This window comes from Chionomys nivalis, chromosome 8, assembly GCF_950005125.1.
Source record: "Chionomys nivalis chromosome 8, mChiNiv1.1, whole genome shotgun sequence".
Lineage (NCBI taxonomy): Eukaryota > Metazoa > Chordata > Mammalia > Rodentia > Cricetidae > Chionomys > Chionomys nivalis.
Window position 1 is genome coordinate 71,219,735 of NC_080093.1, and position 27,838 is coordinate 71,247,572.

Sequence of the window (27,838 nt, forward strand, 5' to 3'; positions counted from 1 at the left end):
TGGTGGGGTGGGGGCTGAGAGCCCTGAGGGGATTGGGTGCAGCGGTGCGGTGCAGAGCGCCTGCCCGGGACCGTGGGGCGTGGGGGAAGGGTGCGGGGGGCGGGCTAACCTGGGCTCCCTGCGCCCTGGCAGGCCCAAGAGTGATGAGCTGGGGGAGGGGGCACCCGCTGAGACGAACCGTTTCCCAGTGTGTTGCGGGAGTCAGAAAGTTCCTTTAAGTTGGACGGTAGAACGGGAACAAGAAAGTGGCTAAAGAGTGCACCCAGGTGAGGTCCTTCAGGGACCTTTAGGGAGCGTTTGTTCTGAAAACTAAGGCCACTGGAGGTCCGCACAGCACCAAACATAGCAGTGAACGAATAGCTGAGGTGTGTTGGGCTCGCCACATAAGTGGGTTCTGGTCCCAGACCCATCTCTAGAAGCGACAGAGCTCAGATCAGTACAGTGACCTGTGAGCAAGACACTTGTTTTTTTTTCATTTTACAGAGGAGAAAACTGACCCCAGAGATGTTAAGAGATGTGCACAGAATTCAGGGATTGCTAAGTGCACTTTTACCTTCTGTTTATGCGTCCTTCTCCAGGAATAGAATCCCACCCCCTTGCATGTTCTAGACAAGAGTTCTACCACTGAGAACACCTTTAGCCTCAGCCCACCCCTCTTCAATTTTACGGCAAGAAATGGCTGACTGTATAGTCCAGTCTGGCGTCATACCGTCTTGCCTGTGCACCCTAGTACTTGGAATGCAAGCCTGCGCCACTATGCCTGGCAAGTCGGAACTCTTAAGCTATATTATGCAGGTCAGAGGAGGTTCCCAGAAGTAATAAGGAACCAGACAAGACTTAAAATTTAGGCATAAGTGGCCACTTGGCAAAGAGTGCTCCGAGCAGACAGCACCAAGTAGGATAGCCTAACAGAAGGCCGCATGTACCTGGAAGCGGAGAATAGTTGCAACTTATGTATGCTTATTGTGAGGGTTGACTGAAGATACCCTGAAGAGGTTTGCATTCTGAAGAGAAAATGAGGCTCCAAGGGGTTAAGTGGTGAAGGTTGTCAACTAGTAAAAAGGTTTACAAAACTTGAATCCAGGAAATCTGGGTCCAGGATCCACTCTGCCTTAACCGAATTTGACTGAAAGAGAACCTGTAATTATTTAACCCACTTGAAGAAGCAATCCTTTCACCATAGAAGTCACGATGAGAAGTCACTGAGTGGGGAGAAAGACTAGTGACAGGGTGAAACTGAGAGACCCAGGCATAAGCTCTCAGGGACCAGTTTGTCATGGTGGGGATGGGAATAAAGAGAACATGGGATCAGTACATACCAGGTAGCCTGGTATAGTGGCATACGCCTGTAATCCCTGACACTTGAATGAACACTAACCCCTTCACTGAACGGAGGGCACAGAACGGTGAGAGTCCGAGTGAGGCGCTAACTGTGCTGAGTCTCCTTTGAGTCTAAGAGGAGGTTCTGTTTAGTAAACAGAATGGGGCGGGGGGGGGGGGGGGGGGTAAAGCAGCCAGAGGGAAGGACTAGGCTAGACCTTTGTGAGTCATTCCATGCACTTGGTAATTAAGAGATCATCCTTAGGAGTCTGTTGTGATTGGACACCTCCCTAAGCTACACCTACATTTCGAGGCTGGATGAGGACGCAGTGCCTTCAACTAAGATTAAAGTGTGGGTGGGGGAGAAAACAGGGCACAGTATTCCCTGGAAGACTTGAAAATTGAGAGATAAATAGGACAAAGTTCACAGAAAGGACAAGGTGGTGTTTTGTTTTGCTTTTTAAGTTTAAAACTGTATAGTGGCACCTCCGCTGTGCTGGAGAAGGATCCTAGCCAGGCTTCAAAGGCAAACAATACCTTACCTTAGTTCACCAGCTTCAGGCATGCAACTGAAAGATGCCTGCTGATAAGAGGCAGCTGAGAGGGTGTGTGTGCTAGGCTCCCGGGACTGGATGGGAGGCAGGGGAGCAGGCTTATGTGGAATTGGAACAACTGTCAAGACCATGCAAATGGATAAGGGAACCGAAGAGATGACTAAAGAGAAAGCTGTCAGAGGACAAACCTTGGTGGGCAGTCTAAACACCGGAAACAGATCTGGAGGGAAGGCAAAGGCTCTGGCCAAGAAGGTGAATCAGGTCTCCAATTCTGGGTGGGTTGGGATCCTAGAGAGATATTGTTCTCTGCGGTAGAGAGATAAGAACTCAGGCTAGAGGTGTAGCTCAGTTAGGTTGAGCTTTAGTATAAAGCAGGTAGGTTGGGATGGAAGGTGAAGCAGGAGGACCAGGACTTCAAGGTCATTCTTGGCGGTCTTTCCTTGCTTAAGATATGTGAGACCCTGTCTCAAAATGAAAAAAAGAAAAGGCCTGCTTGTCAAGATTAACGGCAGGCCAGGCATGGTGGTGCCTGCTTGTAATCCTAGCCCTCAGGAAGCTGAGGCAGAAGAATCAAAAATTCAAGGCCACTCCAGGCTGCACAGTAGTATTGTCTTAAAGACTGAGAGATGATGCTACCATGTGTCTCATCTCTTCCCACTGGTCTCTGCAGGGAGTTGGCAGAAGATGCCAGGTACACGTTATCTCTGAAACTGAGTTGCAGCTTTATGTATGTGTTTTCCTCCCTAGATATGAAGAAATTGACTTGGAAACTGGAATTCTGGAATCCAGGAGGGACCCAGTCACTTTGGAGGATGTCTACCCCATTCACATGATCTTAGAGAATAAGGATGGCATCCAGGGCTCCTGCCGATACTTTAAAGAGAGGAAAGACATTACCAGTAACATCAGGACCAAGTGTCTGCAACCTCGTTGTACGATGGTGGAAGCCTTCAGCAGGTAATTGGCTCACATTCCTCAGCAGTCTCTGAAATCAGATGTAGCATCTGGTGTCTCTCCTTAGTGTTTGCCAGAGCTCCCTAGCCTCGACCTTCATTCACCCCTGAGACCTGCCTTCTGAGTTCAGTGGTTCTGACTTCTATCCTTTGTGTCCAGAGATGTAGAACAGTTGGAGCTGGTGGTAGCCAGTGTGCCTAGCACTTTTTACTCTTGTCCTAACTCTGCACTGCACGCCCCACCTTCCCTTTGTGAGTTCTCAGTCCCTATCCTGTTCTTCCATAGCTGTCCACTCCAGACCACGGGCCACCTCCTTCCTATCTTCCAGGTCAAGGAGAAACTGCCCTTATGAGCTCTGGGATCTGGCACACTACCCTCTCCTTGTTATCTGAGGCCATAAGGTTACAGTGTCCAAAGCTGTGGTCTGGACACATCTTTCTCCTTCCCCTTCCATAAGCCCAGCCCTCCCACTTTGCTCACATTCTGGGGCTTTTTCCTGAGCACACCGACAGGCTCGCCCACCTGATAACTACCTCTTTTCCTGATCCCATGAGCAAGCTTCTTGGAAGAGACCCAGGGTTCTCTGGGTCTTCCCCTCCCTCTCACTCTCTGCTCCCTACAGATCTGACACTATCACTCCTTAGGTCCTAACCAGCAAGTCCTTATCCCCTGAGGTGGACCACTGACGGTTCTAGAAGCTTTGGCCCCTGGGCTCCCTGCATTCTGTTGTTTCCCCACTGAATCTTCACCAGCTTTTGGTGGATCCCTGCTCCTCCTACCCTGTCAGGTATTGGCTCCACGTCTCACGTAGTGATAGTGTTTCAGTAAGGAGCCCCTCATGCTCTGTGGTTGTTTCCTTCACAGTTGTGCGTCCCTTGCTCATCTCTGTCCTGGTCAGAGGCGTGCTCTCGAGCCAGGCTGTCTCTTCCTAGGCCCCTTCTCTCTGTGACGTCTACACTCAGTTGTCTGTCCTGTCCTACTGCCTTACCTTTCTAAATTTGTCTCCAGTAATCAGGAAGTCTCACCACATTGGTTCAGTCTCTCCTCCACCTTCTATACCTATGGGAAGTTTTTCCTAGGATGAAAATGTGGTAGATGGTCTTCCCCTTGCTTGGGGCCAGGGTTTGGAACTGACCACATCATCCACAGATTTGTTTGCCCAGATTGAGGTTGTATTTATTTTAGAGATTACTTATCTCTAATGTCTAGAAACATGGATTTCCGGGAGCCCACAAGGTTTAGCCATATGAAAGTCTGATTTTTATAAGGTAGCATAGGCCACAGTCCCCTTCAGATAAGCTGGGTACCAGCCACTCACTTGCCACACCAGCAGTCATGTTCTTATTTGCTACCTGTTCTGTTTACTGTGGCCCAGAGGCCCTTGTGACCTTGTCCCCGCTCTCACCTAGCCACCCTCAAGGTGCTGATTTCCCTGTGCTTCACGTGGAACCTGCCAGCACCGCCCCCTTGTTTCTGAAAAGGAAGGGGTGTGTTGCCCTCAGACCAGCACCCCATCCCAGCTTCAGCTGCACCTCTCACCAAGTGTCTTGTTGCCCAGGCACCACCAGATTACTCTGGTCTAGCGAGGAAAGAGTGGCACAGTGAACAGTTGAGTGTCTTTGGGTCTCCAAAATTTGACCATGTGTGAGAAGGTCACATTTAGAGCTAGCAAAACCATTGAGTTGGGCCAAAGTCACTTTAGGTGTTGATTGGCAGCATTCTTCCCTACCAGGAGACCATTAGCTCGACAATGGCAGAGCCTTTTCACTGTGCCCAACACTGACCCTCTCAGGTCTTACGTGTGCTTGGCACGTTTGTACTTGTCAATGCAGTGCGGACTGTTGGGTTTGAAGTTGTGCCATCCTGTTAGAGTTTCCAGCCATGCTGACCTTGTGAACTTTCCTTAGCTGTTTAGTTGCTGGCGTGTACCTACCACACTCCAGCCATGCCACCCCTGGCCTTCCATAGCAAGCCTGCCCTGTTACTGGGCAGGGTCTTCTGCCCTTCTTTCTCCCCCCTCCCTGCTGGCTCCAGAGGGTTCTGAGACTGTGGTGTGCACTCGCTGCTGAGTGCACAGATGCCTTTCAGAAGTTCTAGAGAGAGCCCCTGGTGTGACCATTCAGTTTCTGGCTTTTCCCTATGAGCTCTTTGAAGGTAGGTTTTTTTTGTTTTGTTTTGTTTTGTTTTGTTTTGTTTAAACTTGGTATCAGACACCAAAGTGGTGTCACAATCCACAGATGTGTAGTAGCAAGAATCCTGGGACCAGCAGCTGGGCAGTTCTTTTTCGAGACAGGATTTCTTTTGTAATTTTGGAGCCTGTCCTGGAACTAGCTCTTGTAGACCAGGCTGGCCTTGAACTCACAGAGATCCACCTGCCTCTGGTATTAAAGGTGTGTGCCACCACCGCCCACTGAGCAGTTCTTAATGCAGCCGAGATCTGACACATCCAGGTGGTATGACAGTCAGTCCTTAACACAGCTGTTGGCCTGATGATAATGTGGGTGGAAATTGAACAAGATTGAATAAGCAGCAAGTCTTTTACCCAACTGGGCTCTTGTAGTTTGCCTTAATGAGCCTGTTTTGAGGAAAAAAATGGCTTGCATCTTAGTCTTTAAGGACGGACTATATAGACTCACATGTTACAAAGACAACCTCTTTTTTTGTTGTTTACGTGGAGAAGTGAAATCATCTGGCAGGTGCAGGAGCACGGAAAACTGTGTGGCTGAGCAGAGCACTTGGGCTGCTGAGACCTCAAGGACCAGCTGTTAGTAAACAGCAGAACAGAAAAGAGCCAGAGTGGCTCTCGAGGAAAGGCATGATGGGTAGCTGTGCTTTCTGTAAACCTGGGAGAGGGCAGTCCTCCAGCTCAGACACTTGGAGCCAAGCTATGAGTGAGGCTGGGTCTCCCTGGAGCTGGGCCAGAGCGCTAGTGTAGCAGCTCAGTCTGCAGTGTTATCAAGGCCGCAGTGAGGTTCTAGCCATAGTGTGGTAATACAGGATGCGTCAGGTGCTTTTTCACTGCTGTGACAGGACCTAATGGAAAACAACTTAGGAAGGATTTATTTTGTCATGGTTGAGCAGGGTGCCGTTAGTTCCTCATGTTCAGGGAGGCATGGCAGGATCATGAAGCTGTGCACATCTTGACAGATCATGAAACAGATGGATGCCGGTGCTCTGCTGGCTTTCTTCTTGTTTCCCTTTTGTTCAGGACACTAGCCTGGGGATGGCGCAGCCCACATTGTTCATGGAAGTCTCCCCGTTCGGCTTATCCCCTCGAAAAGTATTCTCAGGTGTACTCAGGTGCTTCAGAAGTGTACTGGGGACTAATTAACCCTGTCAAATTGATACTTGAAACTAAAAGCTAAACATCACACACTATGGATCCAGAGACCCCAGCATGAAACATGGAGGAGGACAGAAGGGGGCATCAGACCCTCTGGAGTTACAGGTTGGGAACATAGGTCTTCTATGAGAGCAGAAAGAGCTTTTAACCATTGCCCCCACAGTACTCTACCTGGGACGTCTTGAAGAGCCTTGCTCTTAGAAAGTCTTTGGATCTCCTTGGGACATTATTGTTCATAACACATCCAGTAGTGGGAAGTTCTAATGGTTTTCAGTAGCAGAGTCAAAACTCAGATCCCCACTTCATTGACCACATGGTGATCTCAACCCTGAGGCTTTATTAGTGTCGCATACAAGGTAGTTCATTTACAGCCTCACTCCGCACACATTGTTTAAAGAGTTGAGTGTTGGGGACTGAAGAGATGGCTCAACAGTCCTCAGGCTCTTCCAGAGGTCCTGAGTTAAATTCCAAGCACTTATATGGTGGCTCACAACCAGCTAAAACTGTAGTCCTGGGGCTGGAGAGATGGCTCAGTGGTTAAGAGCATTGCCTGCTCTTTCAAAGGTCCTGAGTTCAATTCCCAGCAACCACATGGTGGCTCACAACCATCTGTAATGATGTATGGTGCCCTCTTCTGGCCTGTAGGCATACAAGCAGACAGAATACTGTATATATAATAAATAAATAAATATTTAAAAAAAACAAAACTGTAGTCCTATGGGATTGATGCCCTCTTTTGATGTGCAAATGTACATGCAGACAAAATATATACATAAATTAAGTAAATCTTTTTTTTAAAAAAAAATTAAGAGTGCCACCATTCTTCCCAGGTGTTCTACTTAATTTCTCTGTTGTTGGGAGAAATACTATATGTAGCAAGAATAATAAAAACCCAGAGACAGATATTGGGGTTCAACCTGAAGATCAGAAAAACAAAAGCAGCCAGGCATTGGTTGTGCACGCCTTTAATCCCAGCAGAGGTAGACGGATCTTTGTGAGTTCAAGGCCAGCCTCGAAGAGCTGGTTCCAGGACAGGCTCCAAAAAAAGCTTTAGAGAAATGCTGTCTCAAAAACCAAAAAAGAAGCCGGGCGGTGGTGGCGCACGCCTTTAATCCCAGCACTTGGGAGGCAGAGGCAGGCGGATCTCTGTGAGTTCGAGACCAGCCTGGTCTACAAGAGCTAGTTCCAGGACAGGCTCCAAAACCACAGAGAAACCCTGTCTCGAAAAACCAAAAAAAAAACCAAAACAAAACAAAAAAAACAAAAAAGAAAAAAAAAAAGAAAAGCAAAAGCAGCCAAGCCACTAGAGAGCTCTTACCTCTGAAAGAGAGCGAGTTACTGTGCCCTCCCCGCTTGTATTCCTCTCTAGTACTGGGATTAGAGGTGTACCACGGTTGCCTGGCCTCTATGACTGACTAGTGTGGCTGCTTTATTTATTAAAACACAAGCTTTATTTATTAAAACACAAATAAAATACCACTGTAACCATGGTCTTTGGGAAGAAACTTAGGGAGAAAGGATTTATTTGGCTTACATGTCCAATCACAGTCTATCATTCATGGAAACCAAGATAAGAACCTGGAGGCAGGAACTAAGGCAGAAACCATGGAAGAATACTGCAAGGCTTGCTCTCAATGGTTTGCTCAGTTTGCTTTCTTTTGAGTATTTTGCCTGTATGTTTGTGCACTGCATATGTGTTTGGTGCCTAAAGAGGTCAGAAGAAGGCAGATCAGATCCCCTGGAACTTGAGTTTCAGATGGTTGTGAGCCCCTGCATGGTTGCTGGGAACCAATCCTAGGTCTTTTGCAAATCAGTTTGCTTTCTTATATAACCAGAACCGCCTGGCCAGGGCTGTTCAGAGTAGTCTGGGCCCTATGGTATCTTCATTAATCAAGAAGGTGTTCCATAGACATACCCACAGGCTAGTCTAATAATAAGAACAAGGCAATTCCTCGGTTGAGGTCTCTCTTTCCAGATGACCCCCTTTCGATTTAATGCGTAACTATATCACTATAGCCATGATCATTCCTTTCAAAAGTCCTAACATCCTGTAAAAACTCCAGTGATTCAACACCTGAGGCAGGTGGAAGAGCTGTCTCTGAGTTTATAAGAGCGGGAGACCTGGTCCTGCTCCTTGTCACCTGCCACACTCAGCAGAGTGGCCCCTGCACCTCAGTAGAGCTGGTCCTGAAGGTGAATATGGGAGAACCAACCAGAGGATGTGGGAGCAGCCAGCTGGCCCTGCCCCTTGCTCATGCTGCAGAGGGTGAACTAGACAGGGCAGTGCTGGAGAGCTCACCCTGGTGATGAAGATGGGAGAAAGCTGATGGACTGACCAACCCTGCAGCTACCCAGGCCCAGAACCACGGTTATGTGTTGGCCCACCCCAACATCCATCCCGTCTGTGATCCACTGGAACACGGAGGCGGGGTCAGTCATGTGGACCCAGGGCTACAGTGTGTCCTGGAAGAGTCCCAGTGAGGGCCCAGTGTTGATGGTATAGCAGAGACTAGGGACCTTGAACCAGACCAGTGATTCTTTGCAATGAATGCCTGCATGTAAAAATGTATGGATTAAACTTTTCTATGTGGCTCACTGTCACACTGAAGCTTCCATGATAAGATTTCCCTTTCTCCCTTTTTATTTCCTCTTTTCGTTTAAACTTTAGTTTGTTCTGGGATGGGGAAGAGAGAGATGGGTGTGTTAAGGAGACATGATGTGAATGATACAAAGAATAAATAAAAAGGAAGTTAAAAATTTTAGTAATTAGCAATCTAAGCTCTCTTTTAAAAATTCAAAGTCTTTAACTGTGATTCTGTAGCATCCAAAATAGTTACATTCTTTCTTATTTCAAAAGGGAAGAACTAAGGCATAGTTACAAGCACATCAAAGCAAAATACAAAGCTCGTGTCTGCTGCTCATGATCTGGTCTCCAAGGTCTAGGACTACCGTCTGCAGCACATCTAACTTAGAGATCCAGACCAGCCACACTCCACACCTACCTTTGTCCTTGGTGGTTGTCCCACAGTCTCGGTGTCTTCAGTATGGAGGGTTATCCATTGTAGTTAAGACTGTCCCTTCACCAGTGGTCTCCTTCCTTTCAGAGATTCCCACCATGTCATGTAGTGACAACTTATGACTGTGACCTCTGAGTCCTGGGCTCTCCTGTGCAGCTGAGGCTACAACTTTAGCAGTGACCTCTGGTCTTGTCACAACGCAGAGTCACACTGCTCTCCACCCATCATGCCTTCAGAACCAGTGCAATGTGGGACTTACACATTGTGGTTCAGCTTCCAGCTTGGGATGCAGTCTTGGTCCCCTCTGAACCACTTCTGTGTATTTGCTCTGAAGAAAACTCCCCTTTGCTTGAGTGATGTTTCTCTTTTACTTATAAAGCACAGCTGATTTCTTAGCCTCAGTTAGCCAGCATCTGTTGTCCCAGTAAATCAAACATTTGACTTCCATGGATTCCTAATCCAAAATATCACAGGAATGGCTCCAGTAGTCTTTGATTCCCTCTGAATTTCACAGGCCGGGCTTCTGTGTTTGAAGTGCTGTTAGCATTGTCTTCCAGGTTCCACAACAGCCCATTAAACTCAATATTCAGTGGCTTTTCTGCCCAAAGGCCCAAATCCTCCACTTTTCTCCCTCAAAATGGCCTGGGACATAGAAGCCATGTGGTCAGGCCCATGACAGCAGCGCCCTGTTTGGGTACCCCTTTATGTCCTAGTTTGCTCCTGCTGCTGTGTTCTCAGGAGGTGAGCACACTGCCTGCAACGACAGAACTAAGTAAAGGAGACAGTGTTACAGAGGCTGCTGCCAAGAGTACTGAGTACCCTGAGGAATCTGGCCATGGTTGGGGTGGGGTTAGCATTTTCATTTTCTGGAAGGCCTAAGGAGTTGATAGCTGAACTGTGTTATTAACAATGAGATTGGGAATTATCTAAAGGTCCATGAGAACCACAGCTAGGCAGTAACTTTGGGGCTGTGTCAAGAAGGTGGCTTCTGGGGAAAGCAGGCAGACTCTTCAGTCAGGGTGCTGTGGTGGTGAGATTGTGAATGTATCTTGGCAGCCGATCTGTCCAGCCCACAGCAGCTCTGACTCTGAAGGTGTGAGGCAGACCTGGGGTACTGTGAATGTTTCAGAGGAAGCAGAAATGACAGAAGGCCCTGCTTTCTTGTGCTTTGGTTTCCTTACATGTGATTGCAACTTGCAGGTGGGGTAAGAAGCTCATCATCGTGGCCTCCCAGGACATGCGCTACAGGGCCTTGATAGGCCTGGAGGGGGATCCTGACCTGAAGCTTCCTGATTTCTCCTACTGCATTTTGGAGCGGTTAGGCCGGTCCAGGTGGCAAGGGGAGCTTCAGAGAGACCTCCACACCACGGCTTTCAAGTAAGAGCCAAGCTAGTGCCTCTGCTTTAAATTACAAGGCCTGTGTATGTACCCCAAATGCAAGGGCCTGCTGTCATGTCTTCCCCAAGGTGTGGCTTTTTGTTCCAGGCCATTGCCTCTTCTGACTTTTTTAGGCTAGCAGGCTAGATAGTGTGTGTGGGGTTGGGGTGGGAGGGTGGTATTTATGTGCATGTGAGAAACTACATTGTGAGGGTAAAGCTACCGTAAAACAAACTGGATGACACACTCCCTTCTGCAGGGTCGACGCTGGGAAGCTTCATTATCACAGGAAGATCCTCAACAAGAATGGGCTGATTACAATGCAGTCACATGTGATCCGATTGCCTACTGGAGCCCAGCAACACTCCATCCTTCTGCTCCTGAACCGCTTTCATGTGGACAGGTGTGGTTTGTAGAAAACAAAATATTTGGCTGTATGTTGTAACTACTTGTGTTGTGTTTTTAAGGTTCTTAAAAATCGAAAGCTAAACTTTCCAGAAAGATATGTTTGTTTCTGATGAAAGTTTGTCTCGCTCATTTAGAAAGCCTGACTGAGGGTTTCTGCATACAGAAAGAAAGGGGGATGCAATCCAACAATAGCACTAGTAATTAGCATTTTGTTGAAGCGTGGGGAAGAAAATATTTGAAGTTTGATGGGATGCAGTGGAAAAGTTGTTGAATTATGTTGATCTCAGATTGAATGTGTTTCAGTCGTACGTCCTAATAATCATTGTGTGATGATACATTGAGGTTCATCCAGATGGTCACAGTGTGGGAAGGTGCCATTTTAGCTGCGTAATACAGTCCCGCTGGAAAGCAAGCATATTTCCTTCTAAGGACTGCGGAGTCTGGGGATGAGCAAGTGTTTTCTTTTTGAGTGAGTAATTACCCTGGAAAAGAGCGTGGAAACAAGAATTGTGCTGTTTGCCTAGTTCACCATGACCATCTCTGTAGGAGGAACAGGAAGCCAGGGTGGGTAATAGACAAGCAGGTACAGGATCTAGAAAAGCATCCCTGAGTTGTATATGCTCCAAAAACTCAGGTTTAGTCATGAAACTCCATGGTAGAGATAGGCAGTACCAAAAGGCCACTGGTAAACAGGTGAACAGACGCATCCCTGAACCATGAACGATTCTCCTCTAGCCAATTGTCAGAGTCTGTGCCCTTTACTCCCTTTAGCCAGGTGCACCCTCAGACAGGCTGGTGAATAAGCATTCGGGGTTAAGTATGACTTTAATTTTTAACGCCCATCGCGGTGCCTATGACTTGGCTCAGGTGGATACTCAGATGCAGACTGTTGACTAGGTGTCCAGTAAAAGCCGTTGGTACTCTTGTCAGACATCTTGTGATTCTGAGTGCCCTTCACACCTGTACATCAAAATGTCACAAGTCCTAATTCATCTTCCATTACTGCCAACTCTGCCATCTCTCAGCCTGTGTTTTAAAAATACTGTTTTGGAAAGTTTTTCTTTTTTTTTTTTTTACATTTTAATGGTTCATACTATCCATTAGTTAAGTAACTATATTGTCGAACTTGTGACTGGCCTAGCATGGAGGCCTACAGGTGTCATCCCAGCACCTGGGAGGCTGAGGTCAGCTTGGGATACAGAGTGAGACTGTCTCAAAAAACAAAATAGCGACAAAGCTCACTCAAGCAGGTGGTTTCCCAGCAACCTCTGATGAGAGCAGAAGGGCTGGAGAGAATGCACAGGGTGGCAGCTGGGGGTTAGGGAAAGCGCTCAGGGTAAGTCAGTGTCTTCGTTTTAGTTTGGACAGAGTCCCTGTGCCTCTGACCTGTTATTTCCCCTTGTGTAAAGTGGTCATGACATTGTTTCCCGTGTGCCAGAGCCAAATACAGTGCCCATGTCCTGTTTGTTCTTTCCCTCACCGAGGATGCCGTGCATGTGCTTTCACTTCCCCTCAAACGAGGAGTCAAACCAGGCTGTCCATGGCTAGCTGAACTGGCAGAACGATTCCCTCCCTTCCCCAGACATAGGCTTCATGAGCATCAGCTTCCTTGGATGCTGTTACCTTGGAAACATTTATCATGATGCATCAACTTCATATTATAGGGGAGGTGGGCAGTGGGTCAGTCACAGCAGGGGAGCCAGAAGTAGAAACAGGAGAGGGCTTGATGGAGTGAAGGGAGCGCAGCATAAATGCAAAGATGCTTCTAGCCTTGGGCCTGGATTTTGGAGAAACCTTCATCATGAAATAACCCCCCACTTCTCTTCAAGTGGCACATGAGGCAGAACTTGAGAGGCCCCCATAACCTTTAAAGCGCTCTTCAAAGGTAAGGAGGTTTAGAGAATCATTGACTGATGTTTCTGCCCTGGGATCTAGTCTGTACACTGTCACTATAGCTTTGGACATGAACTGTCGTCTCTAAAGGTCAGCTGGTCTTGAGTGACCAGCAGGTGACTGGCTGGTATCTCTTTCAGGAGGAGCAAGTATGACATCCTCATGGAGAAGCTGTCCATGATGCTGAGCACACGAAGCAACCAGATTGAAACTCTGGGCAAGCTGAGGGAGGAACTGGTAAGCCCTTGAGGTGGGCCGGCAAGTTGCATACCACCTGGGGAGCTTTGAAAGGGGGTGCACTGAAGACTTGCTGCCCCTCCCAGAGCCCTTCAAATGGCCTTTTCCTTTCTTTTTTTATTTTTTGCAGTGCTGGGAATCGAACATTAAAACCTGCTAAGCATTTTACCAGGGCTATATCCCCAACCCTGGCCTTTTCCTTTCTTTTGCACAGTGAAAAAATGTTGCTTTTCTTTGAAATTCTTACCCTTGACTGACTTTAGATTTTCTTTCATCGTGAAACTTGCAATTTTACTCCCAGTGGTTTTATGCTGAAGTAACAGGAAGAAAAAAAGCAATTACTGACCTTCTGTGTCTTGGGCTCAGGAGTAGCAGCTGTGAAGGGGTAAGTGTGAGAGGAGACTCAGTGGCGTTGCTGCCTGACGGCCAAGGGATGGTTCTGAGTGGAACTTAGCCAAGAGCCAGTATTAGGCATTAGAAGAGACTACCTGGAGGTTAAACCACAGGGCTGGAAGCTGCACATCAGAATGTGGGTTTTTTAGTGCAGTAATTAGTCTCCAAAGGGGGACAGTGGTCTCTCTGATCACATACATGAGGACAGTAGACAGGAGTCTCCCCTGTGTTCTGCTAGACTTGGATTTCATCGTTTACCGGTAGAAGGCCTCTTCCCATCATGGTATCCAGTGCATTCCCGTCTCCTCAAGGGACCTCAAAGTGACCTGGCTTCCTTGTTTGTTCACCTTGAGATTTCAGATAGAAATTTAAGTTTGAAAGCTCAGGCAAGCCTTGCCCCGTAGGTTCTCATGATGGCAACCATCTGCAGCTACCAGCTCCGCCAAGTTCCTCTACTCCCTGTTACCTCCCATATATTGAGAGAACCAATGCCTTTGCCATCCCAGATGCCCTGTAGTTTGGGATCAGAGTGTAATTTCTCTGTCTCAGTTGATCAAAAAATGGGAAATCAAGGGAAGGTTGAACAGAACTTTCAGGAGACTTAAATAGAAGTGAGGAAAATTGCTACAGGCTGAAGAGAGCCAGTGTTCGCTCTGATGTCCCGATCCTGTGTGCTCACTAGGGACTGGGACACTGCTGTATGCCTCCCTCAGGACAGGAAGCGGGCTAATCTTGCTCCACTCAGCACTGTGGCCTCACTGCTCCGGAACATGGTTATCTCTGAGCATGTGGTTCAGCGAGTGTTTTTAGTCAGAGCTGGGTCAAACTCCACAGTTGCAGAAGTAGGTGATGATGGCAGGTGGTACTGTCATAGGACCGTGTAATTGGGGTGTGTTGGGGGGGACTAGTAGGTGAAAGCAAAGTGGGAGGTGTGGCCCTAGACAGCTGGGGCTGCTTCACAGAGCAGTTCACAGTGGGGCAAGACTTTCCCCAGCAGAGATGGGGCTTTCAGAGGCCAACAATGATTGCATAGTGATGGCTGGAGGTGAGGGAAGATGACGGAGTTCTTGAGAGCCTGGCTTAGACTGGAGTCTGGAAGCTCCAACCTCAGGAAGTTTCTGTGTCAGTAGGTGCATGGAGAAGCCCAGGAAGAAGGAAACGGGGAGCATGAGGCTCTGAGAGGAGGAGGCCTGGATCCTGGCCAACAGGCTAGGTGACACAGTGGTGAGCGGTGACCTAGTTAGGATGTAAGAAAACTGATACAAGGTTTGAAGGTGCAGCTCAGACTTTTAGTTTGAATGGCCAACACTCAGGCAGACTCGGATGTGACAGCAGGCTGCTGGTGAGAAGGTGAGGTCATGGACTCGTGCTGGGCTGCTGTGTGTTCTGTGCTAAGGGCAGTGTAGGAAAAAGGAACAGTGGGGGGAGGGGCGGCACTCTGTGAACCTGAGCCTGAGATTTATTGAACACGAAGGCTTTCTGTGTTCTCTGGAGATGTCCAGTCTGCCCCTGGCAGTAGAGTCCAAGGAGAGCCAACTAAATTGGTCTGTAGCTGAGGTGGGTGCTGCCCTTGGCAGGGCTCCTGCTGATCTTTCTGCTGGGCAGAATGTGCAGGTCCCCGGAAGGCAGGACCACATCATCTTCCCTCATTCTGGATGGTCCAGAGCTCAACACCATGTTCTTGGCTTGCATTTTGATGGATGAATTTCCAAAGGCTCTTTGTCACTGAGAGGCTCAGCTAGATTAATGACAGGCACCATGTATAAGCCAGCGCGTTTGAAGGAGCCAGACGGGATTCATCTGGATATCTTGGGTAACCATATGTTGTATAGCCCAACGGTGAAAGTGCTGGTTCCTCTGAGTGGGCTGCAGATGTGTGCCAGGCCCATAGGCATTTGCTGTCTACTCTAGTGAATGAAGCAGTCCCTAAGACTCAGAACAGGCCTGAGTCATGAGCATCTTCTCAACCAGTTCATACCTTGCTTGGCCAGGGGTTATACAGCCAGGTGGCAGCAAGGGCCAGGAGTAGATTGGCTGGAGGCAGGACATTTTACCCAGTATGGATTTTTTAAAACTTGGTTGTCAGCCATTAGAGAAATGTGGCAGACATGTAACAGACATCAGCCGACTTTCAGCTGTGCTGTGTAAGGGTCTGCCAGGGAGTGTAGGCCTACGGCACCTTGGGGACCACGTGCTCTGATGACTCCAAAGGTCTGTGGTTACCTCTCCCTGGCTGGTGCCTGACAGACTGTCAAATGACAGCTTGCTGGAGCTAGTTCTCCCAGTTACCGGGTGGGTCCTGAGAATGGAACTCGAGTCCTTGGGCTTGCTAGCAAGTGCTTTGCCCACTGGACCATCTCTTTGGCTCCGTAGATAACTTTAAAATTTTGTTTTCTTTTTTGCTCCACTGCCTTGGAGAAGGCTGTCTTTTTATTAATAATTCATGCACATGCCACGTGGTCGTGGCGTGCGCTTTTAATCCCAGCACTTGGGAGGCAGAGGCAGGTGGATCTCTGTGAGTTCGAGGCCAGCCTGGTCTACAAGAGCTAGTTCCAGGACAGGTTCCAAAGCTACAATGAAACTCTGTCTCAAAAAAAACAAAAAGAAAGAAAAGAAAAGAAGAGAGAGAGAGAGAGAGAGAGAGAGAGAGAGAAAAGAAAAATTCATATGCACACTTAGATTAAAAAGATACAGTATGGAAAGTGTCTGGTGGGAATCCTCTTAGCGCTGCCCCCACTTGTCTCACCCCCTCCCTGTCTACCTGTCCAGGGTCTCTTATGTACATCCCTTTCCCCTCTTGTATCCACAGCAGGGTGGTTTCTGTGCTACTCCAGAGCTTGTTCGGTTCCCCAAATGCAGCTTGGCAGTCTTGTTAGTACCTGCAGTTGTTCTTCATTTACTGTCCCTTGGTAACTCCCATCCTGAACTCTGGTGTTTCCTCGATGCTGGGATTCTCAAGTGTCTTGCTTAGCAGTGCCCATGGGCTTGTGTTTTGCAGGGGCTGTGTGAAAGGACATTCAAGCGCCTGTACCAGTACATGTTGAATGCTGGGCTAGCCAAGGTGGTGTCCCTGCCCTTGCAGGAGATTCACCCTGAGTGTGGTCCCTGTAAGACCAAGAAAGGTAAGAACAGAGCCTGTTTCCACCTGGGTTTCCCTGCTGTCCTCTACTTTGGTGACCTTCTGCCTCGGAGTGTGAAGGTTACACTCCTTATTCAGTTCTTTAGTGCTCAGTGCTTTCGTCTAAAAGGGACCTGAGACATGTTCACTGAACCATAGCAGCCCTGCATTCTAGCAGACTCCTCTATAAAGGCATCTTCCTTCAGTCTTTCTCCTACACCAGGCCCTTCCTCGTTCTTTCATTCATTCCTTTTTTGGTACTGGGGGGTAAACCTCTGAACCCAGCAAAGGCTCTACCACTGAGCTGATTACCGAGCTCTATTTTGAAGCACAATCGTGTCAGATAACATGAGGATGTGTTCAAGGTATGAACAGGACAACATGTACTCACACATAAATGCAAGGGTCAATCACTTGGTGTGGCCTCTTGGTGTAATCAAGAAATAGTCAGCACAAGGTGTTACAAAGTTGGCTGGATATACAGGCATACTGCTTACTTGAAATAAACATTTTCTTGAGGTGGAAAGAATACATTCTAAAATTATCATAGTGCTGTATAAACCAGTAGCATAGTAGTTGATTATCAAGCATTATATACTATATGTCACTATGCTGTACTTTTGCCACAAATGTAGGAGAAACTGTTACACTGTCACAGCAAAAGGTTACTAAATGATGGCGATTTTTAACTCTGATACCGTAGCTGCTCTGTGTGCATCACACAAGACTGCTTGCTTTGCGCTTCTTGTTCTTCTTGTGACCCTACAAGGTAGATCTTAGCATCAACATCTTACATGTAAGAAAGTTCCAAGATGCTAAGCAGGATTGGGAGATGTCTTGGTAGGTAAAGTGTTTGCCAAAAAAGCATAAGAATCTGAGTTCACGGGAACTGGAGAGATGGCTCAGCAGTTAAGAGCACTGGCTGCTCTTCCAGAGGACCTGAGTGCGGTTACCAGCACCCACATGGCAGTTCACAGTTGTCTGTAACTCCAGTTCCAGGGGACCTTTACACAGACATACAAGTAAGCAAAACACCAATGCACACAAAAGTAAATAATCATTTTTTAAAAAAATCTGAGCCCAGGTAAAAGCAGAGTTTACTGTAATCTCATTGTTAGGGGGACTGAGGGGTGTGAGGTGAAGATAAGTGGGTCCCTGACGCTTGTTGGCTTCTAACTAATTGTTGAGCTTTAGGTTCAATGATAGACCCAGTTTCAAAAAAATTAAGGTAGAGAGCAGTTGACTTAGACATGATACAGATGTCTGACCTCTATGCACGCACACCACCACGTGCACAAAGGTTAAGCAGTTGATACTTTCCAGGAGTAGACTAAAGAAGCTTAAGCTAGAAGCTGGAGAGATGGCTCAGTGGTTAAGAGCACTGGCTGCTCTTCCTGAGGACTTGGGTTCAATTTCTAGCATTCCAACTGGGGCTCTCAGCTATCTGAAACTTTAGATCAGAGGTTCTGATACCTTCTGGCCTCTGAGAGCACACACATGGTACACAGACACATGTAGGCAAAACACTCATGCACATAAGTTTATAAAAAGAAACTTTCACAAGCACAAGTAGGCTATAAAACCTTAGCAACCGAAAGGCCTTTATTTTTCTCTATTTTTTACTCTTGTCCCATTGCTGTTTATTTCTTATTTAGCCAAATTTTTGTAAAATCTGAAATTTGGAGCTTTCAGCAAGATAGGACATTTGGAAGATAAATGTTTTTCTCTGTATTCCGCCCAAGTGCATCCAAAGTGATGGTAGAGACATTGTAGGAGTAAACCGAGAAGTACAAGGAACAGGGCAGCAGGTATGCAGGGACTCTTGCAACACTTGCTGCTCAAAACTGCTGGAGGTGTAGTAGCAGGCAGAACAGACTGGGAAAAGTTAATTCCTATAAAGGGTGGCAACTAGGAGCTGACACCTCTCAACTGGAAATAAGCTAGGAAATCAGAGATTCCAGGTGCTTTTGAGAGGATAAATATGGATGGGGCTAAAACTGGGCAGGCTGACAGTCTGTGGGAGAAGCATTACACCTCACTTTTCTCCTGTGTCCCATATGCCAGGAGCCTGGAGGGTTTCTAGATGCATGGGCATGAGAACAGGTCTGAGACAATGTGGAGCTCTGGCAGTGGAGAATGTATGCTTATCAAGAGGTGTGATTCCCAGCAGTTGCTAGTTCGTCTCCTTTGATAACATTCTTTCATAGTTTCCTAGACTTTCTCCACTTCCACAGCCACATGCTGCAGGTGAGACCAAAGGGAAGGAATGTGGGTTGGGAATGCCTTGTCTGTGCTCATTAAGCCTCCAGCCACAGCCTCTTAAACAGCAGAGGGACTGGAGATAGGACATGGGGCTTGTGTGTGCTAGGTAAGCCCTATATATACCCCTGAACTGTGTTCCAACTTTCTAGTACCTTGTTCTAAAAGGGAACATAATCTCTTAGAACTGTCCAGTCTCTAGAGCACTGACAGCTAGACTTAGAACCCTAGGCCTGGGACTGGAGCCTTCTGTTCTGAAGAAAGTGACCAGTTCAAGAACAGAGTCCTCTACATACTGAAGGCCGGAGTTTTCTAGCTAAGGAAAACAGCTCATCACATTTCCAACACATCTGACAGCTCACTCTTCCCTGGTTACCAGATGATGCAGCTTTCCCCTTCCTACCGCCTTCTGAAACACTGGTCTCCAGGCAGCAGCCTAAAGTGACCACATTGTTGGTGACCACATTGTTGAGGAAAATAAAGTCTAATAGAATCCAAGGACACAGAAACCATTGAAAAGTAGAATAAAGCTGGGCAGTGGTGGTACACACCTTTAATCCCAGCACTCAGAAAGCAGTACTCTGTGGGTACGAGGCCAGCTTGGTCTACAGAGCTAGTTCCAGGACACAGAGAAACCCTGTCTCCACCCCTCCCCCCAAAAAAAGAGGAAAAAAGAAAGAAAAGTAGAATAAAATTTAATCCTCAGAAAGGAACGGGTGCTGTGTTCATGAAAGCGGAGCAGGGGCTGTGAAGAAGGGAGAAGGAAGGAAAGGGCTGTCAGCAGTTAGTGGAATGAGAGAGAGTGAGAGAAAAGTGCAGAGAAAGACCTCAGAGACTTGAAGTGGAATGCCAAGTTGAAGCTAAAGTTGGGGAGGAGTGTGTGGCTAGAGCCCCATGTCTCCTGAAATTGGGTGCTGCTGGTACCCATTTCCTCCTAGGAGGCCCCACATCTTAATTGAACCACTCTGTAGCAGCACAGGCTGCCAGCCAGATCCTTAACAATGGGCCTTTGGGGACACTTTCCAAACCACAGCACAGAGAACAGAAGAACACAGAGAAACATACAGAGGGTTGGAGAAGGGGAAAGTCAAAAATAGATTGAGATCCGATGGACATAGGCTTCTAGATGAAAATGAACCGTCATGTTTCTAGCATAGTGAACATAAATCCACACTGAGATCCAACACTGCAAGGCTTCTCCAGGAAACCCCAGGCTTCCCAGTGGACTAAAGTGGGATGCCATTGTATCAGAGCCGTCAGAATTGCACAGGAAGGGCTAGCAGGATGATCTGTCGGGAGAAGCACTTACCTGGAATCCCTGATACAGTAGGCACTTTCTGCTGCTGTGATGAACACCAAGGCAGCTCTAAGAGGAAGGGCATCTTGGCTGTGGTTCCCGAGGGTTTGTCTAAGAGGCATGGGAGCAAATCGTAGGTATAATGCCAGGAATGGGAGCTGACTGCCTTCATCTCAACCACAAGCATGTAGCAGAGAGGGCAAATTAGAAGTAGATGAGGAAGGATTTTTACTCTCAAAGCCTACCCCTAATGACATACTTTCTCCAGCAAGGCTATGTGACTGAAACCTTTCTCTAAACAGCACTGTCAATTGGGGACCAGGTATTCAAACAGCTGACGCTATGAGGGACATTTCTCATCGAAACTCAATAACCTGAGATTGATTCCCAAAACTCTCCTTTAAAATGCCAGATGTGGTAGCTGGCATCTGTAATCTTAGGCCCCACACTCCCACAGTAAGATGGAAGGCAGACAGAATTGGCTTTAAGCTCACACAGGACAGAACAGCACAAAATGCAGCCTCAAATTAATCACAGACTTTGCCTCAAAAACAAGGAGAAAACCGGCCTCCAAAAAATTGTGCTCTGACCTCCTCATATCTCCATTGCACACCCATGCCTGCACCCCTCCCCCACGTGCCTCCAAATTGATTTTTTTTTTTTTAAATTCTGAAGGAATTGGTTATTTAGCCTGGAGTCCTTTCTATAGTTTTGCCATGAATGAGGACTGAGGAGGACTGGTTCTACACATACACATTTTACATGTCTTAGGAATTATCAAGTAACAGAAGAAACCAAGACACAGGGAAACATGGGGAGCCAAGACTGGTGAAGGGGAACCCTGGTAAGAGATGGCAAATCCAGGCCAGGAGAACAAAGGTACATTTTAGTTGTTGGAAGAAAGGTGTTAAATAATTTGATGTTTTCTTCTGTGAAGAGCTTGAAGGGAGATACTGTGGCCAGAGCTTTCTTCCAGACACAGGTTCCTGTGAATTCAAAGTAACCACTTGATACCAACAGCTATGCAAATGGACTTTTGTTGTTTTCGAGACAGTTTCTCTTGTGTAACAGCCTTGGCTGTCCTGGAACTCTGTAGACCAGGCTGGCCTAGAATTCACAGAGATCTACCTGCCTCTGCCTCCTGAGTGCTGGGATTAAAGTGTGTGCTAACACATCTGGCCGAGTGGGCTTTGGAGATTAGGCAGTCCTGCTTAGAAATGTCCCTTTTCCCTCAGCTGGATTACGGGAGTAATAGCCCCTACCTTTTAAAGGTGCTACAGTGATCGTGGGAATTGCTGGGCTCTGAGTGGGGCCATTGCTTCATGGCCGGTAGGATAGATCTAGAGGGGTTTTTTAGTTAGTTTTTGTTTTGTTTTGTTTTGGTTTGGTTTTGGTTTTTTTTTTTTTTTTTGAGACCATTTTGCTCTTGACACTGCTGGCCTAGAATTCATTCACACCTACCTTTGCCTTCTGAGTGCTCTGAGTGCTGGGATTAAAGGCAGGTATCGCCACAGCAGGCTAGAGGTGTGTTTTGTTTAGCCAGCAGCATTTGTTTTCATTGAGTTGGTTTCTGGAATTTAAAACATGGATTCTTTTTTTTTTTTAACCTGGGAAGTCTGACTTCCAGCTTATGTGCAAAGGGAAAGTAAGTAGTAATACATTTCTTTTATGGTGATTGACAGGCAGGTGGGGTCCACCTCCCCACTCATCAGTGACACCTGCTTGCTGCTGCATAACACAGTCTGTTTCCCTCTGGTCTATTGTCACCTTCAAGATGTGTCTGTCCATGGGGTATCACCTTATGCCTGGCCTAGGAAGGCATGAATGGTCAGTGTGACTCAGAATATAGTTAGTGATAAAGAGTTGGCACCCAAGCTGATCAGTCAGGACATTTAGACTGTTTAGACTGTCATGTGCACACCAAGCCCATCTTGATTGTTAAAAGTTGTTCTTAGCCATGGGCCCCTGTACCTACATAACTTCCCATCTCTGTTGAGTTTGCAGCCTGGACTCACAGCCAGCCCTCCCATTGGCGTCACGGCCCTAGTTCATTTGCTTGTCTGAGTGACCTTGTACTTTGTCCTGAGCTGGCCATACCCTTTGCTTTGTACTCCGAGTGCCTGGTGAATCATCTTGGAGCCAAGTGCTTGGTCCTTGTTTTGTGGATTTAATTTAATCACCACTACAGTTGCTTTTCTTGTGCAAGAGACAAGAGCTGAATACAGTTTTCAGGGGTTTAGCCTTGAGCTTTGTCAGTTCTGTTTTAAAAAAATAAAATAAAATGTTTCTTCCAAGGCATTATGGAAAAGAGAGGTTAATAAATAAAGATAATGTATAACTTCATATAAATTTATAGGTGTGCCTGAGTATATATGAATTGTTTTAACCCCTTAAAACGAGTTTGGATTTAGGCATATTTTGTACTTACACTTTGCCATATCTATTTGGCAAAAGCAACATAAACTTTGTAATGAAAGCAGTTCTTCTGAACTGCTCTGATTTACAAAATTATTTTCCTCAAGTATTTACTAGCCACCGTGTGTTTATTAAATTGTGCTGAGGAAATGAAGGAAAGAGAGAGAAGTGAACTTGCCCTTCCCTTCCAGTAAATAGGATCACAGTTGGAAGCACTGGGCAGCACACATCTGCCTGCGCTGGGCTGATGACCACGTAGTCAGCTCACATCCAGTTCTCACGGGTTGGGGTTGATCCCCCTTCTGATCTCTTGTCTTTGTGACTCTTAAGAAATAAACAGTTCCACAGACACTAACTTCAATATGCATCCCCTCTCCTGGGTTTCTGTACTTAAAGTGGAAAATCTGAAAGTCGAGCTGAGAAAGCATTCTGTTTGCAGAAACTTGGAACAAGTTTAACAGAATCTGTACAGATCAGTTACCGTGAGCACTGTAAAACACCACTGAAATGTAAGGGCTCTGTAAACAGACATGGACTGAAGCAGCTAGCGTTCATTATAGGACTTCTCAGTCCCTGTCTGGTGGAGGCTTGTGGGAGCTGAGGGTCTGATTCTGAAATCCGGAAGGGAAAGGAATAAAGTAGAACTCACACTTCTACTTTCAAACCCTGCACAGCACCAGAAATCAGTGACAGACATGACACAGAGGACATGTAGGTCATTCAGGTGGGTCAGCCCACAGGAAGCCTCTGTGGTGGGTCAGTTGGTTGTCAATAAGACAAGTGAGAAAGAGTGGCCCCCAAGGTGGCGTTGCCATGTGATTACCTGTAGGAAAGTCCAGTGGGAAAATCTGGAAGCAAGCTGTAATGTTTAGGGGACAGCTCAGATAGAGGAGTGGAGGTGGTTAAGGATCTTCTAAAGTTGGCTGTGACTTGTACCCACTGAAAGTATAGATTGTACAATATGTGAATTAAATCTCATTCAAGCTGTTAAATTTGAAATAAGTAAAAAACTAAACCAAGAAATATAACAGGGTACAGCGAAGTAAATTATGACCATTAAGAAGGGGGATATTAGCAAAATTATAGTAGTATTAAAGTATACAACCTAGGAGAGAAACAAGTCATATAAAGAAATACAGAAATTTAATAAAATAAATGAACAGGCCTAAAAGAGTGTCAAAGCCAAGAAGAATGGAAAAGAATAAAAACCAGGAAAACAGAATAAAAGACAAGCATAAAATGCTGGGGTTCTTTCAGGTTTTAAAAGCTAGAACTTTAGTGGTGTGTTTTGAAGATGATGAAACCAGCTAAAATAAGCAGTTTTATTTACATAAAAGTGATTAAAGGACACCTGCTATAAGAATTAAAAGTAATTGCTGTGAGTAATTAATGTACATAAAAGAAGCAGAAACATTTTAATATGGCAGAAACTGTTAAAGGGAAAACTCGAGTGAAGGCTGACCTTTACCAGGGTGTAAACACAGAGATTTGAGTCACTTGTGCTGGGGCAAGGGCATGTTAGAGCAGCCCTTGTCCCTTCTCCTGAGGTGGCCGCTGTCTAGCACTTAACAGGAATGTGCAGGCATGTCCCACCTTTGGGGGCTGGTGTCAGCAGTGATGGCAGCAGACAGCACGTTCTGGACCAATGGCTGACTGTGTGTGGAAGGAGAGGTTTCTCTTTGTTCCTTCCTAGAGTATAGTCTGCTGATTGCTTGGGGTGGAGATTGAGCCTGGACACTTCTTGGTCACATAGTTGCCTATATCAGATGGCCAGCCTGGTTATAGGGGAGGTAGCTGAGTCATGTTAGCTTTCTGGTGCAGTTTTGGTCAGCACTGCAGCTCCAACAACCTTTTCCAACATTTCTCTATATTTTAGCACTGAGGGGGCCTAATTGTGCCAGGTGCCAACTCAGACCAAGTGTTTGGAGAGGTGACATTTGCACTGGCTATTTGATAACTCTGAAATTGTAGCCTAAAAACAATGAGAGTGTCTAAACCTTTGTCAAGCTCCCATGTGTGTTGTTACTAGTATTCTTGTTTCCTTGTGCAGTAAGGAAAACCTGTCTTTGCACTTGTCCTAGACTTTAAAAAGAGGAAACCAGGCCAGACAGTACCTGATACAGTACCAGACAGTATCAGTATTGTCTGATTTGGGGGGTCAGCCTTGCAGGGATAGGAACATCAGATAATGTGCTAGCACTGAGCTGAGTTCTAGTATTCCTGACCTCTTTATTATTTTTCCTTTGTTGCGATGCTTACTGCTCAGATCATCAGGAGGGTGGTGCTGGTGTGGGGATTTGAGCAAAGAAGACGTGGCAAAGTCTGCAGTGGCTAGTTCTTCAGGCCTTTATGCTACACTGGAGAGACTGAGTAGGACCATGAGGAAAGGGAAGTATGGGGGTCTAGGCTTGGGTCTGGGCTGAAGAGAGACCCCCAGGGCCCTAGTGCCTGTAGATCCTACTCCCTACAGACCACCCATCAAGCCACTGGCCACATTTCCCATAGCCCCAAATATCTTGTGTACAGAATAAACACAGCATCACTTGCCTGGCCTGTAGACATTCCTTCTACAGCCTGCCTTGCTGTTCAGTGCCATTGTCATTGCTTCTTCTTTACCCTCTCTGCCTAGAGTGCCTGTCTTCCATGGCCGGATCAGACTACCCAATTCACCCTTCATTGTCCCATGCAGTGGATAGCCATCTGCTCTACCCTGCCCCCAGCTCATTTCTAAGCATCCCCAAGTGCTCAGTCCATTCCAGATGCATTTAGAATTAGCTCTGCTTGATGGATGAGAAACTCGAGGCTCAAGGAGGAAAGGGACTTCCCTGTGGTGGGCAGAGCCAGGCTGTCAACCTGGGCTGTGTCACAGCAAGCCCGGTATCCGCCTGCCTTGCCCAGACTCATTGTGTCTCTTTTTATAGTGGAGGAAACCTGTCTTGTTTGTGTCTGTTCTGGACACAGTACAGAATAAATGTTTGTGGAACATTTGTTAAGGAATTAAGGTCCTCACAGTCTAGCAGCTTAGTGTGATGTTTGGCCCTTAGCAACTGTGTCCTTCCGGGGCAGTTGTAAGGAGAGAAACAGTAGTGAGTGTCTCTTGAGCAGGCACCATCTCTGAGATCTATTGGAAAGAATTTTTCCCCGTTTGAGGAAAAGCCTTGCTACCGAAGCCCAGAATGGCCCTGGACTTGAGATTGTCTTCCTGCAGCCTCCCGTGCTCTGGCACTTAGGCACGCTTTACCACTTGGAACAGAAAATCTGAACTCAAATCATCAGACTTGCATACATGCACCTTATCCACCGAGCCATCTGATTCCCCGGTGCTATTCTTGTCTCTGTTACAGCCGAGGAAACTGAGGCACAGAGAGAACATACCACTTAGTCAAAGAGGTAGACTGGCAGAGGTGGCTTACACCAATCATGTTCTCATCACCCACCACCCTCATTCCCTTTGGCTTCTGGACTCTGGGCAGGCTTCTTTGTGGTCACTAAGGCTGTCACCTCTTCCAGTTGTCCTAGGGCTTAGTGATAAATTTCCCAGAGTTCATTCACTGGGGTGAGTGTCACACTCTGAACTCACATGGTATTTGCCCTGCTCACCCTTAACTCTCCTTTTACTTGAAGAAATCTGACAGAGTGACTTGCTTCTGTTTTTGACAAGCCACTGGGAGCTTGGGCTGGTGATCCAACCCTTCCTTGCTTCAGTTCCCTTATCTGTGAGATGACTCCTGGGGTCAGTAGTATCAGTGAGTTGGCATGTGTCTGTACCAGGCATCTTCATAGTTTCCCTCTGTTGTCTTTTCTGTTGGACGTGAGTGTTGGTTTTTCTCCTGGTATGCTAGGTTGCAGTTAGCTAACTGACTGTAGATGGAAATTTCCCTCAGAGCCCAGAGCATGGTTTTGTTGCAGCTGGGCCCCACCTTGTCTATATTTATCACTGAAGCTAATATCTTAAAGGGTGCTAGCTCAGACCTGTTAGTCGGGTTTGCCCTGGCTTCTTTTTGAGTTATTTTTGTGAACTAAGTTTCCACCTTTAGAGTCCCAGAAGGGCCTCTTGTTGGCTTTAAAGGAAAAATTGTTCTTCATTTCTTCAGCAGATCCCAAGTGTGGGTCCTGGAAGACTGTTCAGAGGGATAGGCCATTCCTCGAGCTACTCTGGCAAGCTGGCAGGGCTCCTCCCTACTCCTCTTACACATATATTTCTTCCTGATCTAAAATCACAAGACACAATAGTCTTGTTCCTAAGAGTTGCAGGTATTTTTGGTTTTTCTTCCTAAATTTATATTTTATTTATGTTAATTTTTACTTTTATCAATGTATGCGTGGGCATGTGCCACAAGTGTGTGGATGCCCTGGAGGCTAAAAGATCATTGGATCCCCTGCAGCTGGAAATAGATCCAGCCAGTTACGAGCACGGAAACCGGGTCCTCTGTAACAGCAAGTGCTCTTAACCACCAGTCCATCTTTCCAGCCCCAAGATGTATAGTTTTAGACTTTGCAAACATCCCACGTAGGGAAGGAGCTAGCTGTGATACCAGTTCAGCTAAGACCTTTCAGGATGCCGTGCACTGCTCTCCATGAGGCCCATGCCTGCTATCTGCTCATGTGTGCCCTGTTCCTAGGGACTGATGTCATGGTTCGGTGCCTTAAGCTACTGAAGGAGTTCAAGCGGAAGATGGAGGATGACCATGATGACGACGACGATGAGGAGGTCATCTCTAAGGGTGTGCCTCCTGTGGACATCGTGTTTGAGCGGGACATGCTCACGCAGACCTACGAGCTCAGTGAGTCTTTTTCACCCACACTTGCCATTGAGTGAGCACTGGAGTGGGAAATGTGCTCCCCAGGTGGGAAATGGGCTCCAGTGCATAAAGCCTAGGAAGCTTCTCTCCAAGCTTTAACTTTGGGTGAGGTTCAGGGTCGAGCCTTGCTGCTATCTTGATACATGGCTTTAACTAGGTCTTTGAGCCTTGCTTCCCCTGTCTGTAAAACGGGGTGTGTTAGAACAATAGAGCTCTCTAGAGTTGTAATATGTCTATGAGGGGGTTTATTAGGGTTTTTTTCACATGACATAGACATTGAGGCCTCCCATAGCTGGCACAAGTGTAAGACCCAGGGAAACTCCTAGAGAACCTATACGTTTCATGATCCAGAGCAAGAGAGGAAGCTGCTCCTGACCCAGGTAGGAAGGAAGTGGAGAGAGAAAATGTGAGGTGACATTCCCCCTGCCCCCCCCCTTTTTCTTCTCACTGG

General features: G+C 46.9%; 1 protein-coding gene across 1 annotated transcript in view; it reads left to right on the forward strand.

The window, feature by feature from the left end:
• Gtf3c1 (general transcription factor IIIC subunit 1) overlaps positions 1 to 27,838 on the forward strand; it is a 71,670-nt gene that overhangs the window by 284 nt on the left and 43,548 nt on the right. The window contains exons 2-7 of the mRNA XM_057777636.1: positions 2,622 to 2,831; positions 10,389 to 10,565; positions 10,825 to 10,968; positions 13,007 to 13,103; positions 16,495 to 16,618; positions 27,208 to 27,369. Of these exons, the coding sequence (XP_057633619.1) occupies positions 2,622 to 2,831; positions 10,389 to 10,565; positions 10,825 to 10,968; positions 13,007 to 13,103; positions 16,495 to 16,618; positions 27,208 to 27,369 (914 nt within the window). The remainder of the gene's footprint in view (positions 1 to 2,621; positions 2,832 to 10,388; positions 10,566 to 10,824; positions 10,969 to 13,006; positions 13,104 to 16,494; positions 16,619 to 27,207; positions 27,370 to 27,838) is intronic.